The sequence below is a fragment of the Callorhinus ursinus genome, unplaced genomic scaffold, assembly GCF_003265705.2.
Source record: "Callorhinus ursinus isolate GAN/ISIS: 27379988/994484 unplaced genomic scaffold, GSC_fseal_2.0 scaffold36, whole genome shotgun sequence".
Lineage (NCBI taxonomy): Eukaryota > Metazoa > Chordata > Mammalia > Carnivora > Otariidae > Callorhinus > Callorhinus ursinus.
In genome coordinates, this window is record NW_027397098.1 from 1296056 (window position 1) to 1314779 (window position 18724).

Below are 18724 nucleotides of genomic sequence, written 5' to 3' on the forward strand. Positions count from 1 at the left end.
ATTATTAATCTGCAAGGAAGTGCTACTGTGCCAATAACAATGTACTAACTTGCCTGTACACCCAAAATTTCAACCTGTTCATGTCTCAAAATAGTAAAAATATTCACACACAGCTGTCAGCATAAACAAAACTGTGCTCTCTGCATCACATAGAGTGTGTTTATAAAAACTAAAACATAAGCATGACTGAGTCTGTCTCTACACAGGTTTAAAAGTTATCATTTTTGTAAGGATCAGCAGTGTACAGAATGTTTGAAAAACTTGAAATAAAAATACATAACTAAAAGATTGCAGTTGAAACAGGAAATCCTGAGATGTTATCTAGCTGAAATTGAGTTGATGTTAAAATGTATGGTGCTAACACTTTACTAAGGGTGATATAGTCCTAAATACTGAGTGGGAAGGGTGGGAATAAGAGAAATTATTCTAGTCTGTAGACAATGAAATAGAATACTTAAAAGTTCATTCAGAGTGGGCTTTTAGAAATAGATGTTATTAAATATTTCTATGCATTATTGAAATCTGTTTAAAGGCACTCAAGGTCCACCTTCTGATAAACGAGTCATAGATAGGTACTGATAGAATCCTCAAAAGTTAGCAGTCACAAACCAGTATCCCCTTAACACACACCTATTATCTCTGACAAAGCAAAGGAATTTTTAAGAAGTGATAAAGACATTGCTGGTCAACCATCAGTGAATAAGGATATTGGCTCCACTCAGGTCCATTTTCAATTAGCCACATAGCCATGAGAAAGTCATTTGGACTCTCTGAGACTCAAAACATTTATCTCTAAGTAGAGATAATTATACTTATTGTGATAATTAAATGAAATAATAAATGGTATATGAATTATTGTTATTTAACATCTATAAGAATGCTTGGCAATGAGTGAATTTTCTTTTCAGTTGATGGTTACATAGGGCAATATTGGTTTGGATTGTAATGCTTGTAAGGAAAAGTAATTTCGGGGGAAGGGAATGATGAATAGGAAGTGTACAAGAGATTTTTAGGTCAGTGAAACTATTACATATGATGGTAGATACATAACATTTGTCAAAACTTACAGAACCGGGATGCCTAGATCGTTCAGTCATTTTAAGTGTCAGCCTTCGGCTTAGGTCATGATCCCAAGGTCCTAGGATCAAGTCTTGCATTGGGCTCCCTGCTCAATGGGGAGCCTGCTTCTCCCCCTGCTTGTGCTCTCTCTCCCTCTCTCTCTCTGACAAATAAATAAAACCTTAAAAAAAACTTACAGAATCATACAAAATAGAGGAAACCCTAATCTCAACTATGAACTTCAGTTAATGATGTATTAATATTGGTATACAAATTTTGACAAATGTCCTAATGCAAGGTATTACTAATAGGAGAAACTGTGTGTTGTGGTAGGGAGAGTAGTTTATGGGAACTCTCTGTACGATCTATCTGTAAACCTGTACTGCTCTAAAAACAATTGCACTAACTTAAAAACTTTAAAAGAGCAAGAAGACAAAGGGAAGAGGGAAGGTAGGGAGCATCGTGGTGTGATGAAAGGCAGAGGCAAGCAGGCTTGCAGCTGGATGAGAGACATCCGAACCGAGGGGCTAAACAACAGGACAAAGAGAGAGGAAACAAAGGGAAAGCCAGAGAGGGAAGAGAGTGTGAAAGAACACATAGATTGGACAGAGGCAGGCAGAAAGCAGGAGCAGGGACAGAGGTAGTGCCAACTGGGTGTCACACTGGGGTCTAGCACACGGCTTTATGAATGTGAGCATCATTTGTCAAAAGCCCCAATCTAGCTATTATAAAGTAGAGGAATTAAAACTGGAGCACGACGGCCCTGGAAGGTTATTCGTGGACTTTCCAAGGGATTCACTGGTTAGTGTGACTTCAAGGTTCCCAATTTCTAGGTCGTTCAGTGCACATTCATCGTCCTTCCTAACGTTACTTAGGGTCCCCTTTCCTCCTCTCCTTTATTCCCATTTACAGCAGTCTTTCTCCTAATCTATGGAAGAGAGGTTGCCCCTATCCCCTCCTGAATCTTCTTCCAGTGATGCTCTCCTGGGGGTGTTAAGAAACCAGAGAACCAAATAAAAAGACAATTCAAGATTCTGTTGTGGAGAATCTATCTACTTTTTTTTAACTTTTTTTTTTTTAAAGATTTTATTTATTTATTTTACAGAGAGAGAGACAGAGAGTTAGCAAGAGCAGAAACACAAGCAGGGAGAGTGGGAGAGGGAGAAGCAGGCCTCCCACACAGCAGGGAGCCCGACGCAGGGCTCCATCCCAGGACCCTGGGACCATGACCTGAACCGAAGACAGACGCTTAACGACTGAGCCACCCAGGCGCCCCAAGAATCTATCTACTTTTAATTGTCAGTCATGTCACCATAAAATCATAAGCCTTCTAATCTTACCCTTGTCTCACACATATTTCTGTTAAAAAAAATATTAGAAATGGAGAATTCCATCCTTCTTGGGATATTCTGAAGCTAAACATTTTGTAGTGTGAGTACTAGGAATAATGGCAATTTTTGTTTAATGATCTCATCTCTTCCATTCCTCAGTTATTGGAAAAGGATGCATAATTCTTTGGGGCCATCTAAGTTAGGGGGAATGAAGTTTATAAAATTTGGGAAACCTCATTATGAAAAAGAATAAAAAATTACTATTACCAAATTATGTACAAAAGTGATGATTTATTAAGAATGAGAAAACAATCCAATATATGATATTTGCTGCAAATTTGAAAATGCTGACAAATGTGACCAATACCATAAAATTCAGAAAGATAACATTTTTTTCTTAACCACCTGAATGAAAATATCCCTCATTTTTTTCCTCCATTTTTTGCCTGCATATATTTTAAGCATCTCTTCATTTAACAGTTTCCTGATGTCATTTCCTGTGGACACAATAGAAGAATAATAAATTTTTCATCTAGCATGATTGATGGAAATTTTATCTTAGTCTTGATAACATAGAAAATTTTCTGTTAGTTTTAGAACTTGTTATTGGTACTATCTGGTGACTCTTCAGAACTGTTTTCAAACGTGGGATGACCGCTAGAAAGTTTCCTATGTGAGCTATAAGATTTGGAAAAACTTCCCCAATATTATCTGGTTTCTCCCACGCTATCCACAAATTTCTGGTAGCAAGATTCATCAGACAGGTTCCCATTGTGGGTCTGTAATTTCTCATCAGTTCACAATGCGGGGAGTATTCCTGAAAGACATTTCTGTATTAGGACAGCTAGTGTAATCAGGGTACATGGTAGTGACCCACCTGATAGCAAATGATACAAAAATATTCTATTAAACCCAAAATAAATGTACTCTCAACTCTCCTTTCTTTTAGTCACTTCATCCAAAAGGCCTGAGGCCACTCCAGCACCGAGGAAATGAGGAAAGAAGGGAGGTCTAAGTGAAAAGAGGCGGCAGTTCGGGCTACCCTGTCTTACTGATACATATTTTATGAGAATAAAATGACCATGTGAACCAGTGCTTGGGCCCTTCTTAGGTAAATCTATGTGCAAATCCCTGATGTTTCTACTTCTGTACTGTCATAGGAAATCTGCTTTTTTTTTAAGGGAGGGACAAAGGCCAAGCCAAAAGAAAAAGAAAAATTTTTTTTAAGTATCACCAGTAAGAAGTAAGGAACCCTAAGAATTGCTTGTTTTCTGCATATTTAAATATAAGCCATTTAAAAAATTATTTACAATTCCCATTTCTGGGTCTTGGTATTAGCAGGAAAGAAATGGATCTTTAAATATCTGAAGAAGCTTAATGAGATTGATTCAATTAAAAGTTATTTGAATATGTCTTGGGACAATCAAAATTTTTAGGGTACACTGAATAAAACCTATAGATAAAATTTTACATGCTTTCTTTAGAATCTATGCATGGTATTCAAAAAAGAACATAAAACTTACTTTGTCAAATCAGATAAAGGATTGTACAATACCAACACACTATACAAGAAAAAGAATTGTACTCTACAAAAAAATTATACCATAGTAAAATACTCTAAGTGCACTCTATCACCAAGTTATTTCATTTTACAAAATGTTTAATATTATCCACTTCACCACAAGAAGTACAATTATATTCTAAGTACCCAACCAAGACTTTTTAGCAATAGTTTTTGTCTTCATTGAATGTTGAAGAAAAGTACAGTTGGGGCACCTGAGTGGCTCAGTAGGTTAGGCATCTGCCTTCAGCTCAGGTCATGATCCCAGAGTCCTGGAATCAAGTCCCGTGTCGGGCTCCCTGATCAGTGGGGAGTCTGCTTCTCCCTCTCCTTCTGCCCCCCCACCCCCAGTCAAGCTCACTTTCTCTCTCAAATAAATAAAATCTTTAAAAAAAGAATAGTACAGTTATGATGTTTCGGGATATTGATTTTGTTATCTCAGCTTTAAAATGTGATTTTTACTTAAATATCCTCACGTGCTAAGCATACATGCTAAACCAAATTTACTGAAGGCATGCCATATGTTACTTCATAAACAAATTATAATCTTAACTAGACAATATATATTGGATTATAACTAAGGAATGTTAAAATGAGAAAGAAAATTTCTTTTTTATAAATGAGTATGATGCAGATAAGTAAATTGTATTAGATAATTTTAATTTTTATGATCTTTTGTTCTCATTCCTTGATATGAACCTCATATGAATTGAAAAATCAATTCAGACTTTTTCTGGAAGCCAGAATGGACCAATTGTTGATGGTACTAGATTTGCCTATTAGGTTGTATTCGGCCAATTTTCCACAGGTTGAAGGAACTCAGTCTGTAGCTCCAAAATTTGGATTGAAAAAGTTATTTAAACATATGATAAAATAAAGGCATTTAGTAGAAAACATTACAGCAAAGATGTATTGAAGTAATTAATCCATGTTTAGATTTTTCCAACTCTTTCTGAATCTGTTGGGTTATACAAAGTGCCTCAAGCAGGCATGATTAATAATTGCTAAATCTTCATAAACACTTTGGTATACTTCCCAGAAGCTAAAAAATTGAAAGCTTCTATTGACTGAGTAACAAATGCTTTTGCAAATGAGGTCATTTCCACTTCTTTCTTTCCAAAATATTTGAAGGAAGACCTATTCATATTTTCAGCTCATACATCACTGAAAAGTAATTTTGATGATACATCACTATCTGAAATTTAGCATATACTTCAAGAAAAATTTGAAGAATCAAGTAACATGGTTATAAAATTCCTTCCATTCCTCCCTACTTATGTAGATGAAGGGCTCTCAGGCTTTACAGTAATAAACACAATGAATTAAATAACATCATTGTTGTAGCCCATCTCATTCCAGCAACAAATAATATTCATTCATGAGAACATGAACTAATAGAAGTAAAAACAGCTCTAGTTATCTCATCATGAGGTTTATTTACAATTAAATGTTATCTTTGTTTAAATCACTTTCTAAGTTTGCAATATATTTATTGTGTTAATTATATCAATATATTACTAATAATTCTCATCACTCAATCCATAAAAATTATTTTTGAACATTTAGAAACCTATGGTCAGAGAGAATTTAACAAACATAAAATTTCAATTTATATACATATTTTTGTACCAGATGTATACTTTATAAAATTAATACAGACTCAAGAATAAAAATATATTACAAGAGGAAAAAATGTAGGGAATGTGAGATAAAATAGAATATGAAGGAGAAAATATAATACCATAAAGTTTTCCTAGTAAAGAAGAGCCATGAATTTTTGAAATTGAAATTGTGGGTATTAAATTCTTAAGACATTTGAAGTCCATTGGATACATATATTTTTATTTTCATTGTGATTAGAATGCCTAACATGATCTGTACCCTCTAAACAGATTTCTAAGTGTGTGGTTAACTGTGAGGACTGTGGTGTGTGGTACATGTCTAGAACTTTCTCATCTTGCATAACTGGAAATTTATATTCAGTCAGCAAAGATTTTCCCTTCTTCCTGTCTCCTGCAGATGCCCTTCAACTCACTGCTTTTTTGAGTTCAACTTTTTGAGATTCCACATATAAGTGAGATTATACAGCATTTGTCTTGATTTGTCAAGATTTTTAGATGACCATTAAAAAATATGCCAAGGATACATAGGTTTTCCAGATAATTTTAAGGGCTAGCAGAGAAAAATATTTGAAGACTACTGCTATAAAGGCTTATCAAGAGCCCACTAGTGGGGCTCCTGGGTGGCTCAGTTGGTTAAGCAAATGCGTTTGGTTCAGGTCATGATCCTGGAGTCCCAGGATCGAATCACGCGTCGGGCTCCCTGCTCCGCCGGGAGTCTGCTTCTCCTTTTGACCCTCTTCCCGCTCATGCTCTCTCTCTACCACATTCTCTCTCGCGATAAGTAAAAATCTTTAAAAAACAAGAAGAGCCTGCTAATGATGTGATTTTCTTTGAAATGATTTTATTCTCAAGGGAACATGAAATTTAATCGTTCAATAATAATGTGATTCTAATGAAAAGTAGTCCCCGGGGCGCCTGGGTGGCTCAGTCAGTTAAGCGTCTGCCTTTGGCTCAGGTCATGATCCCAGGGTCCTGGGATGGAGCCCCGCATCGGGCTCCCTGCTCAGCGGGGAGCCTGCTGCTCCCCCTGCTTGTGCTCTCTCTCTCTCTCTCTCTCTGTGTATGTGTGTCAAATAAATAAATAAAATCTTAAAAAAAAAAAGTAGTCCTCTTTTCCGAGGGGTCAACAAAATACTTTCCACCAACTCTTTTTATAAAATGTAGTTTTATTGGAACCCAGTGTCTATACCCATTTGTTTCCAAATTGTCCAAGGTGGCTTTTACACTACTACCAGCTTTCACTGCTGCTCTAAGGAAGGAAATGAATAGTTGTAATAGAGACCAAATGACCCACACAGGCTGAAATATTTAGCGTGTGGTCCTTTACAGTAAATGTTTGCCAATCTCTACTCTGTCACATCCTTCTCCACTATCAGTAAAGCAGAAATTATAACTCTTTGGGCTGTATCTTCTGGTATTTAACTCTACATTTGCAAATGCCATGTGCATCACTATCTCTTTTCCTATATTAAAAGATAGACACACACTCACACAAATTCCCCAAACCGACACACACTTTCATTTTGCTTAAATCAGTATTTGGTGGTTTTTATTTTTTTTAAACTTCCTATGACTATGTTGTTATTGTTAATAGTTGACACATTTCTTCTCTTCCCTGCATGATCATTTGATCTTCCTAAAGTTAGAATCACTTCAATATGTGCAAATACAAAACAATATTAATATAAACCGCAAATTATATAGCACTGAGCACTTTCAGAAGGATTTCATCCATATGCCCCTAATATAAGTGCATAAAATATATGGATCTTATGTGTGCAGCTCGATAAAATTTTGCAAAGCGTCACCACTCCCCAAATCACAACATAGAACATTAGCACCCCCAGCGTGTCTCTGTGTTTTCTCCCAGTCATTATAGTTGTAATTTCCATCCTTATAGATGTGTGTTCCCTGTTTTTGAACTTGATATAAATGGAATCCTGCAGCTGTTACTCCTTTGTGTCTCTTTTCTTTCATGCATGTCTGCGAGATATATTCATGTGGTTGCATACAGGTAGTTAAAATACTTATCATGATTGTTTTATAAGAAATTGCCAAACCATCTTCCAAAGTGTCTGTACCTGTTGGCTTTCCCACCAGCGGTGAGTAAGAGCTCCTTATTCACTGTAAGCATATGAAAAGATGCTCCACATCCCCTCCAGCAGTTGGTATCATTGGTGTTCTGAATTTTGGCCATTCTAACAGGTGTGTAGTCGTATCTCATTGTTTTAATTTGTGATTCCCTGATGACATATGATGTAGAGCATCTTTTCATATGATTACTTGCTCTCTGTATATCTTCTTTGGTGAGGTATGTGTTCAGGTCTTCAGCACATGTTTTTCTTCGGGTTTGTTTTCTTAGTGTTCATAAGGTTCTTTATACTTTCGGGATAAGAGTCCTTTATCGGGTGTGTCTTCTGCAGATATTTTCTCTCAATCTGTGCCTTATTTTCTCTTTTAACCGTGTCTTTTGCCTAGCACAAGTGTTTAAGTCCAGCTTATTTCACGGATTGTGGTTTTGGTGTTACACCTAAAAATTCATCTCACGTCCAAGATCTAGATTTTTCTCCTGTTTTCCTCCTTTTTTAGGAGTTTTATAGTTTTGCATTTTATGTTTAGGCCTATGAGCCATGTCAAATTAATTCTTGTGGTGGATGTAAGGTCTGCGTTGTTTTTTTTTCTTCTTTTGTGTACGGCTGTCCCAAGTCATTCATCACACATTTGTTGAAAAGACTTCTTTTCTCCATTGTATTGTCTTTGCTCCTTTGTCAAAATCTTCTGGCTCTGTATCATACGACCTCACTGATATGAGGAATTTTTAATCTCAGGAAACAAACTGAGGGTTGCTGGAGTAGGGGTGGGGTGGGAGGGATGGGGTGGCTGGGTGATAGACATTGGGGAGGGTATGTGCTATGGTGAGTGCTGTGAATTGTGCAAGACTATTGAATCACAGATCTGTACCTCTGAAACAAATAATGCAATATATGTTAAGAAAAAAAAAGAAGAAGAAGATAGCAGGAGGGGAAGAATGAAGCGGGGTAAATCGGAGGGGGAGACGAACCATGAGAGACGATGGACTCTGAAAAACAAACTGAGGGTTCTAGAGGGGAGGGGGGTGGGGGGATGGGTTAGCCTGGTGATGGGTGTTAAAGAGGGCACGTTCTGCGTGGAGCACTGGGTGTTATGCACAAACAATGAATCATGGAACACTACATCAAAAAACTAATGATGTAATGTATGGTGATTAACATAACAATAAAATTTTTTTAAAAAATCTGGCTCTTTTTAAAATTTCCTTTTTCTTTTCTTTTCTTTCCCTCCCTTCCTCTCTTCCTTTCTTCCTTCCTTCCTTCCCTCCTGAGTAGAGGGTACAATTTTGACCTGATGTGTCTACACTTTTCTCTTTCACTTGTTTTGATTTTGTAGCCCTCCTTGATTATGTAACATGATAGCTTTCATGGTTTTGAGAAAATTTTGTCCTCAGTATTCTTTCTACAGTTTATGTTCCATTCCTTACTTCCCTCTTTCTAGGATTCTGTTAATGCACATATTAAATCATTATCTTTATCTTATATGTGACTTATGCTTCTTTTTTCTTTTTTACATTTCCTTCCTTCCTTCTTTCTAGGCTACAGTTTGAATTCTTTTCACTGATCTATCTTCCAGTTCACTAACACTTCCTTCCGCATCTAATATAGATAAGATTCTTCATTTCAACCCTGTTTTTCAGGTCTGGGATTTCCACATGATTCCTTTTTATATATTTCACATCCCTTTTGAAAATGTCCATCTTTTCTATACATTCTTGAATATTTTAATCATAGCTGTATTTTAAAGTATATTTCCCATCACCTATGGGTCTGTTCCCTATTTTTTTCATATTATATCTGTCTTCTAGGATAACTAGTAATTTTTTATAGAAAGCTATATAGGAGATTCATCCAAGTGAGGTCCATCCTGGAATAATAGTCATTCTCATTCTAGACTTAATAGTCACAGATTTATATGAGAATAATAAAGCAGGTATATACACCCACAGTATTTGCTGTAATGATTTTTTTCCCCCAACTGGCCACTTTGTAGTAGACATTTAACAAAATGTAGACATAATTATATTCAACTTATTGTCCGTGGGTATTTACATTACTCAAAAACTCACCCAGTTTTTGGCCAGCAGAGGCTGCTTTAAGAAAAGATTCCCCCTCTTTTATTGCTGCTCCAGTGTTATAAATTTGTTCAGTGTGGTGACATATAAACTAAATCAGCATAGAACTCTCCCTTCCCATAACCTACCAGAATTCTCTGCCCAGGCCAACAATGTACCTATTTATTTCTGTCCCTGTTCATTTCTTTCTTTCCTTCTGTCATTTTCATGTGCATGTACGCATGTATCGATCGGGGTCTAATCAGTAGACAGAAACCACATGAATTATTTTAACAGATAATTTAATATATATTTTTGTTAACTAGGTGCTGGAGGATGCAAAAGGCAAATATTGACCACTTAGGTATCACTGAGTAGGAGCTGTAGGATCAGGCTAGGAGAGAAAAAGGGATGCAATTGGAATTACTGTAAACAGCTTAGAGGGGACCCCATGGAGCTGACACTAAGACCTCTGAGAAGGAAGTGTCACATAGCTGGTGCTGATGGCTCTGAGAGAGGGCAGTGCTGCTGGTTATGGGAATGCTGTCCACGTATATGCTGCAAACAGTGGCTGTTACTGGGGCACAATGCTGATCCAGGATAAAGAACTTGTATTGCTGGAATGATGATGAAAAGAATTGGAAATGAAACAGGAAATAGGCAAAAGAAGAAGGAGAAATTTCCTTGTCTCTAATCTAGCCTTCCTTTGTTCCTCTGGCAGCCCCCAAGAAATGGTCACCTGGAAAAGAGACAGTAGCATCATATTTCTCCCACTCTGGGATGTATATTTATTTCACATTTAAACATATCTGGAATGGACATGAATCTTAAAATAGGTGGCATGTCATTGTTCAAGTGGTAATGTTTTTCTTTCTTAATGTCATATAAAATCATGATGTTCCTCATAATCAACGATTTCTTCCATTTCGTGAAAGATGGTATTTTTAAAAGCATAAAATGATTTCTATCATCACAGCTTCCAACCCTAGTAATGATTGTTTTCTCTTTTAAGTTCTCACATACCATCTGTTAAATAGTTCTACAGTTTTGCAAGAGTCCACTATTAATCTTTCTGATTTATAGTTTCTGCATTATTTCCCCACATTTTAAATCATTTTCCCAGGATTATGGTTAACATTCTCATTTTCAGTCAAATCCTCTCTCAAAAGACATTATGACATCTTCTGCATTTTAGATATCGAGTGGTGATTCTGCAACCACATTTGTAGACCCTTTTTTGTCTTGGGTTTGAGTCATATGGCCATGAAAAGTACCCTAAGAAAATTACTGTTCTCTCCTACTTTAGTTTCAAGTTCCCTGTTAATAGTATTTGTTACTCTTCATAGCCTGAATGTTTTGCTTCAAGATTTATGGCAACTTTTCCTTATCCGTCAATAGCACCAACACTGACACCATGATGAATAAATCCATGGTTTTCTGGATCTTTCCAGAGAAAGATGAAACATAGTCTAGAACCTTATTTCTACTTTATAGAGTACCACAAAAGTACTTTGTGTAAATTTTGTTGTATATTTTTCTGATCATAATGTTCTATATGGCTCTCAAATTAGACCTCTTCACTTCATTTTGAGTTTGGTTTGCAAATGTTTTAAATTTTCAGGAGAAATATAAACATGTAGTTGGAGGAAAGGTCACACTTTTGCTTTCTCTTTGTATTTGATGTGACATACCAATATACAGAAAGAGAAGAAATACCAACTTATAACACTACTGGAGAAAAATAATTTTGCCAACCAAAATGAGGGGTTCTATCTTATTTATTAGATAATGTATTTAGTTGGCTATTTCTGTTAACTGCCCCCAAACTCAAGATGTTTGTCTGAAAATCTCACTTAATGAGAAGGGTGTATTCTGTATAATTTCTATTTTCTAGGTTATTGCTGGTGACTGTAACCAAAGTTATGCTGCTATATAATATAGATGAGCATTTTCTCAGAAGGTTTTGTCACTTTTCATCTGGTCTTTTATAGTAATTTCTTCATTCCCCTCTACCTGAATCCTATGTCACCTATTTTAGGATTATTTTTTACAGAAGGACCCCACTTGAGGATACTGCTATCTAGATTAGTTCATTATCACCTCCCCCAACAAAGACCCCTCCAAATTCAATGGCACATAATTATCATTTATGTAATTCTTATGGACATAGGGGTCACGGGGGTTTGGTTGACCCAAACTGGATCAAGTAGCTGGCCTTGGCTCCAAGATACAGGTTGAGCCCAGGTCTTCTCCACATGTCTCTTACCTTCTTTGGGCCAACATGTTCTTCTCATGGCAGTGGCTGAAATAGGAGAAGCTAAGCTCTTCTCCACAAACATGTTTCAAATCTATACTTAAATCATGGCTGCTAATATTTCATTGCCAAAGCAAACTCAATGGTCAGGGAAGCACATTCTACCCACAGTAGGAAGAGGTTGGGATGTATATTTGCTCAGCAATAATTTAAACTATTCTAGTGGTTAACCATAGAGTAAACATAAAAATCTCAGATAAAGTTCCATGTTAATTGATCTTTTAGTGTTTCTGTAATTATGCAAAAGTTAGTCACCTCTCTTTCCACAGTTCAAGGACATGCTTCGGCCATGGTAATTCAAGCAAGAGTCTTTATTTGTGGCATACTTGTCCATGACTTAGATAGTGGCACAAACAAAATAGTCTTGAAACTACACAGATAATGTTATGAACTGAATCGTGTTCCCTCAAAATTCATATCTTAAAGCCCTAACCCCAAATGTGACTGTATTTGGAGACAGAACTTGAAGGAGGCAATTAAGGTTAAGTGAAATCACAAGGGCAGGGCCCTAGGCTAATGGAACTTGCGTCCATATAAGAAGAGGAAGAAGGACCAGAGGACTCTGTCTTTTCAGAAACACAGAGGAAAGTCCATGTGAGGACATAGTAAAAAGGTGGCAGGGGGAGAAGGAGAAGCAGATGCCCTGCTGAGCAGGGAGCCCAACGCAGGGCTCAATCCCAGGACCTTGGGATCATGGCCTGCGCTGAAGGCTGATGCTTAACCGACTGAGCCATCCAGGTGTCCCAAAGCCTGGTGGAGAATTTAAAGAAGAATTAGAAAGATGGTTGGAAATCAGTCTTCTAGACAAAAATAAAAACAAAAAAATTAGTAGGTTAAAGAGGAGATGATACTGTAGCCGGAGCATAGAAGTACAAGAGCACCTTGCCCCGGGGTCCCAAACAGACCAGACTTGGCCACTCGCTGCTGACAAAATCCAAATGCAAAGAGATGAGTTGGGGGTGAAACAAAAGAAGAATTTATTTCAGGGAGGCCAACACCGGGAAAATCAGTCGTCTAACATCCCAAAGAATGTCTCCAAAGTGCTAAAAATACTTCCAGGTTTATATTAGGAAAATGTGGGACAAAGGTCGGTGGGTACCTGCAGGGGTGCAGTGAAGGTCAGGATCATTGTCATGGGGGTCTGTCACGTGGGGTCTTGCTAGCTCAGGGCAGTGCCTGTTGCTTGAGTGGTGAGTTTTGGTTCCCATAGCGGATGCTTTGCCTGTTGGGGTTTTTGCCTGAGTTGAGAGAGAAGCTAGAAAGAACTTAATCAGTTAGAAAGTAGACTGAGATCAATATGGAGGCAGTTGGAGTCTTCTCTCAGCAAATCAAGGACTTTAAGATAGATTATTTATAATTATCACCTACAACTTGTCTCCATCTCTATGGAGATTAGAACTGTAAGAAGCTCACCGAAGGCTCAACATAAGTGATATAAATTTGAAAAGAATAAGTAGAAAAGACACAGCTCTGAGGACCTGCTGAAGTCGAATGTAGCCCCGATAAAGGAAGCACAATGAGTATTCAACTAGTAAAAGTGATAGCTACTAAAATGGAAAATGTTAAATAGAAGATAATCCCTGTCTTTCCATAAAATATATTTACATTATTTATATGGTTGTAGACACACATGAATGCATGTAACATAAATATGCATCTCCTTTCTGACCTTTGGAAATAGCTTTTTCTTGACAGAGAATGCCTGCTCAGAGAGAAACCCAGGAGATTTTCCCCAAGTCTGAGCTATGGCTATCATTTGTTAGAATCAGGTTCCTTTGTTTTGATGGCCTTATAAAGAACAGACTTAAAAATGTAAAGGAGGTTTAAAAAAAAGTAGTGAGAACAGAGCATAATGCACAGCCAGACGCAACAGTTAATAGACCAGTTAGTAAAACCCTCCGTCAGACAGGTTAGCATCTTTGCACCAATAATCATATATTTGTTTTTCTTTTTATGTACAGGTGTTTCAGGCCTCTGTGCTCCCAATTAATTCTGTGAGTTCTGACTATCTCTCTGATATGTGCTCTCCAGCTGATCCCTCTTTGCTATTATTGTACATCACTTAAACCAGAGACATTTACTTTGAGATTGAAGGGGGTGGGGAGAGAAAGAGTTTTGCTTGGTAAAATCTTCTAGAAGGTGTAAACTTCCCATCCTTAAGTTCTCAGTATACCAAAATATTTCACCACCTTCACTTCCCACAAGGTGCCTGGAACTGTGGTTATATAAGAGCTAGTAACTTTGAATTCTCCCTTCAGGGCCCAAAAGAGAAGAAATCATTTTGATTCTCCTGAGTGTCATTTGGAAATGCTCCCAAACTGCTTTCCACATTTTGATAAATAATGTCAACCAATTCCCCAATCCAAATAAAGTATAATACTAAGACTTATAGTTGTCCAAATATTGAAACATCAGGAGGTCATTATGCTCCAAGGATCTGATCTACAAATACATCTTTGGGGCTGGTTTTCTTAGGAACAGAGAATAATCCATACAGCCCGGGACAGACATGCTGTATCTGTCAGGTCTAGGGGGCTTTCCTGGGACCATGACTGGACCGTCGGTGTGCTTTCCCAGGGTGGGAGAGAATGGGAAGAGGGTAGTGGTGATGAATAGTAGAAGGGGGACCAATTTATATGAAAACACAGCAACAAGCTTTCTCTTTCCGTATGTGCATAAATTAGAAACTAGCTGAGTGGTACTTCATCCCATGAGATCTATTCTCTGAAGCATGTGTCTACCTCCCATTAGCCTTGTAGGAATGAGGCTTTTGTAATAATAATGAAGCTCAAAGAGGGAGACCTTTGCTACCTAATCCATAGGGGTATATTCTTCTCTTGATAAACCTATAATTCCTATCACAGCTAATGGGAGTTCTAAACTGACATCAAAAAAGCTGTCTGTCCCATTGAAAAAGGTAAAGGTCTCTCCTTGCAAGGCTCATTATCATTCAAACCAATCATTTCTCTCCTGCTTCTCTCTCAAAGGATGTGCCTCTCCCTCGAGGTACTTGTAGGAAGGGAGAGCCTTGGAAATTACCCATCTGGTAAATAGAACAGATTTCAATGCAGTTTACTCTATAATTCTTAGTCTGTTTGACTGAAAAGCTTTGAAACTCAGAAAAGACATTATTCTTTCAACAAAATGGGTTCACATTTACTCACAGAGCATATGTTCTGCAAATGTGATATAGTGAAGGTTATTCTGAAATCATAAAAGTTCATGAATTCTTTAGTTCTAATGAATGAAATCAGACAAGCTATTCAGATCTCTCTCTGCATAGTGTAGCCCTTTTCTTTTTTTTCCTACATAGAATTTTTAAAGCTATTAAGAGAATGGAAGTAGGGAGTAGGAAACGAAACTGGTATGAAAAACATTCTTTTTTAAAACAATGTTTTTTCAGCGTTTTCATTTCTTGGCTGTAGCATTTATTCTTATGCTTTATGGAATGATAGCTTACACTGTTGAATGGGCCATTTGATCTCTCCTTCGAGATGATGTCCTGCTCATAAACATGAGCTATGTATGCTATGCATTTTGCAACCCCCACCCCAGATTTTGCACCTCCTTCACACAGTGTTCAGTAAACCAAATGGACTGTGGTGGTTTGTATTGTATCAACAAGGCTCAGCAGACTCTTCAGCATATGTTTCCTTGTTTGTGGTATAAAAGAGAAAGTCACATTAAATTTGCAAGGTGAAAGGAAAGTAGCATTCCCCTCATTCTGTAAGTTCGCAGGCTGGAAGGCAGTCTGAGAGCCTGACAGAGCTGTGGGCAATTCCAGTTTGTCCTCCCTCTCCCTCTGAACATGTGGTGACCCTCACATACTCCAGCAGATGCAGAGGCAACAGCCTTCCTCTGAATGTGGAAGTGGACCTTTTCACAAGCCTCCCTCATGGCCCCACCCCAGAATCTGGACCTGCCTGGCTTCCTCGATTCCTTAGCAAAAGGAATCTAGGTAAAGCCTCTTTACACCAATGCTTCAGAGCAGATGCACAGTAACCCTCCTATTTGCCCAGCTTCTCCACATTTGTGTCCAGCCTTATTCTTAGAATAAATCTCTTCTATGATAATAGGAGGTTGGCTTCCCTGATTGAATCTTGACACATAGGCTTGTATATATTAGTATAAAATGTGAGACTTCTAGCATTCCTTTGGAAAATAAAATTTCTGAAGCATCATAAGGTTTTAGGTACAGCAAAAACCTGGTTGACTCTGGAAATAATGCTACTTCATTCAGTTGACATTGATGTAATTGAACCAAAGGGTAACTTTGTGAAAGAAGGGCATACCGTGTAAATTTACAGTAAAACAAGATCTTGGAATAGTTTCCAAACTGAGAGGAAAAATTACTTTCTCCCCTTATGCTGTTCATAATATATAGAAAAGTCTTTAGTATTAAAAAAAGGATAATTTCACCTTAAAGTTACTTATTTAGATAACTTAAAACAAATACTTAAGAATGATACAATGTCACTTAAATATGTTTCCTAATTCTGTTAGTCTCTTCCATATTTGAATTAATGAATATATCGTATATTCTATTTTGTAAGAAGGGGAAAATACAAAAAAAGTATTCTGGCCATCCTCTAAATTACTATCCTGCCAAGGCTATGTTATGCTTTTTATAACTCAAATTATGCATTTATAATATTGGGATATATTCTTTGTTCTATAATAAGAGCAAAATGTTTCGAGAAAAATCCAAGTTGTAGTGTGGAACAGAAATTAAAGTTATCTAAGTTCTAAATAGTTCTAATAGTTATTTTTAGGCCTCATTAGATGGCATTGGTGATGTTTTACATTGAGGAGTATTATTCTAATTCTCAAATAAGTATTTGGCTCTAGTCATAATAAATCATAATAAATCCATGTGGTTCCATAGTCATAAATTTGTTCTAAATTCTTCAGTCTCAAATTTCATGGCTTGAATTTGACAAATTTTATAGACTTAACCATAACTCTGTTTTTATATCCTATAAGGCCCCAAGTTTCTACCCTAATATTAGCAGACTTCCATTGGCCTTGTTTCACCTGTAACAATGAAGTGTGTTTCCACTTCACCTTAGGAATGAGGAAAACATTTATAGGAATACATTGGTGTTTTACCATGTGTCCCAAGCCATCTGCAAGTCCTATAAAAGCCTTATGTTCACTACATGGTTCTTTTTATTTTTGAAGATCTAAACAAACTATAAAGTAATATTTTCAGTCTGGAATTAAAGCAGATATATAGGGAATGCTACCTGATTCAACTACCCGGTGGGGTAGGTATAAATCTTCTCAAGTTTTATTCAAGAGCAGAAACATTTCTTACCCTTAGCTGTACATGCTTAGGGTGCTACCAGAAAATAATAAAATATTGACTGAAAGGTAGCACTGAGAGTTCAAACCAGAGATGGGTGTCTAAATGGATTGTTACAACAGAGAACTGAAGAGAGCAGCAGCTGAGAGCAGGGGTAGAAGCTAAGAGATGGGAGAGCCAAGAAGGTCTAAAGTAGGTAGTGTCTGATGCTAGTAGAAAAATGGGGTGGAGGGGCGCCTGGGTGGCTCAGTCGTTGGGTGTCTGCCTTCGGCTCAGGTCATGATCCCAGGGTCCTGGGATCGAGCCCCGCATCGGGCTCCCTGCTCGGCGGGAAGCCTGCTTCTCCCTCTCCCACTCCCCCTGCTTGTGTTCCCCTCTATCGCTGTGTCTCTCTCTATCAAATAAATAAAATCTTTAAAAAAAAGAAAAGAAAAAAATAGGATGGAAAAGCTGGAAGACTCCCAGACAGGTTGCTGTGCCTGATGCTGAACTTTTATACTCTGTCAGTGACAGTGTTTGTGTGAGAGGGATGGACCCATTTAAAAGCATAACTAAAAGAAAGACAAGAGTAGCTTTGGATTATTCTGAAGTCCACTCGCTGTCATTGATCGAGGGGTCACTGATTTAGATACAACTTTGTCCAACAAAGTTCTGCCCCACCTCCCCAGGTTTTAAAACTTTTTATTTGCATATTAAAAACTTGTGCATTCCAGTAATTAAAATCATTTGAGGAAAAAAAAAAAAGGCACTCTAACTGCACTGCATTTGACAGCCTGCAGGACACCTGGGACCGGCTTGCGTTTTACTCTCGATTTCACGGTCATCCCACCCAGCTTCTTCCTTCACCAACATGCAAGTTCTTCTCCTTCCCTGCCAGCCAGACAGGCAGTTGGGAGAGGCAGGCATGGCCTTCCTGGTCGGTTCTCCATTATTTGATGTACAAAGGGATAACAGTCATTTAAACTTGATCCAACTCTTTGCATCTTACAAAGTTAAACAGCTAAAGGAAGTAAAGTGAGAAAGCAATGCTGAATGGAATTGTGCATATTGGTGGCGCCTCCTTGGGATTCCTCTGTTTGCTTCTCCTGTGCCGTCGTCTCTCTTGAAGGCAGTGAATTTTTCTCTTGCATTTCTGTCTTCTTTAATTTTGACTTACCGAATTTCTCAATCTCAGGCATACGGGGTTTGTCAAACATGGTTGCAGAGGAAGCCAAGCGAGGTGTGGAAGCTGGGAAGGTCTGGTCTTTACAGTGGCCACCGTTGAGTGCCTCCAGCAAAGTTTTAATTTATTTTTACTTATCCCCAATCTTCTGAAAGAAATATTGAGCACTAGTATTCCAATTTTGGGTGTGCAATCTACTAAGCATGACCTTGACCTAGCTGTCATG

The 18724-nt window shown here is 37.6% G+C and overlaps 1 protein-coding gene and 1 long non-coding RNA gene across 2 annotated transcripts in view; one reads left to right on the top strand and one right to left on the bottom strand.

Annotated features, from left to right (window-relative positions):
• Nucleotides 1-18724, top strand: part of LOC141370483 (uncharacterized) — a 90587-nt gene that overhangs the window by 51978 nt on the left and 19885 nt on the right. The gene's annotated exons all lie outside the window — the stretch shown is intronic.
• On the bottom strand, nucleotides 18329-18532 carry LOC112810032 (thymosin beta-4-like). Its single transcript, XM_025853488.2, has one exon. It carries the CDS (start codon nucleotides 18530-18532, stop codon nucleotides 18329-18331), a length of 204 nt encoding a protein of 67 aa, XP_025709273.1.

Excerpts from the sequence above, each read along its gene's own strand:
- LOC112810032 (XM_025853488.2), bottom strand. The coding sequence starts at position 18,532 with ATGTTTGACAAACCCCGTATGCCTGAGATTGAGAAATTCGGTAAGTCA.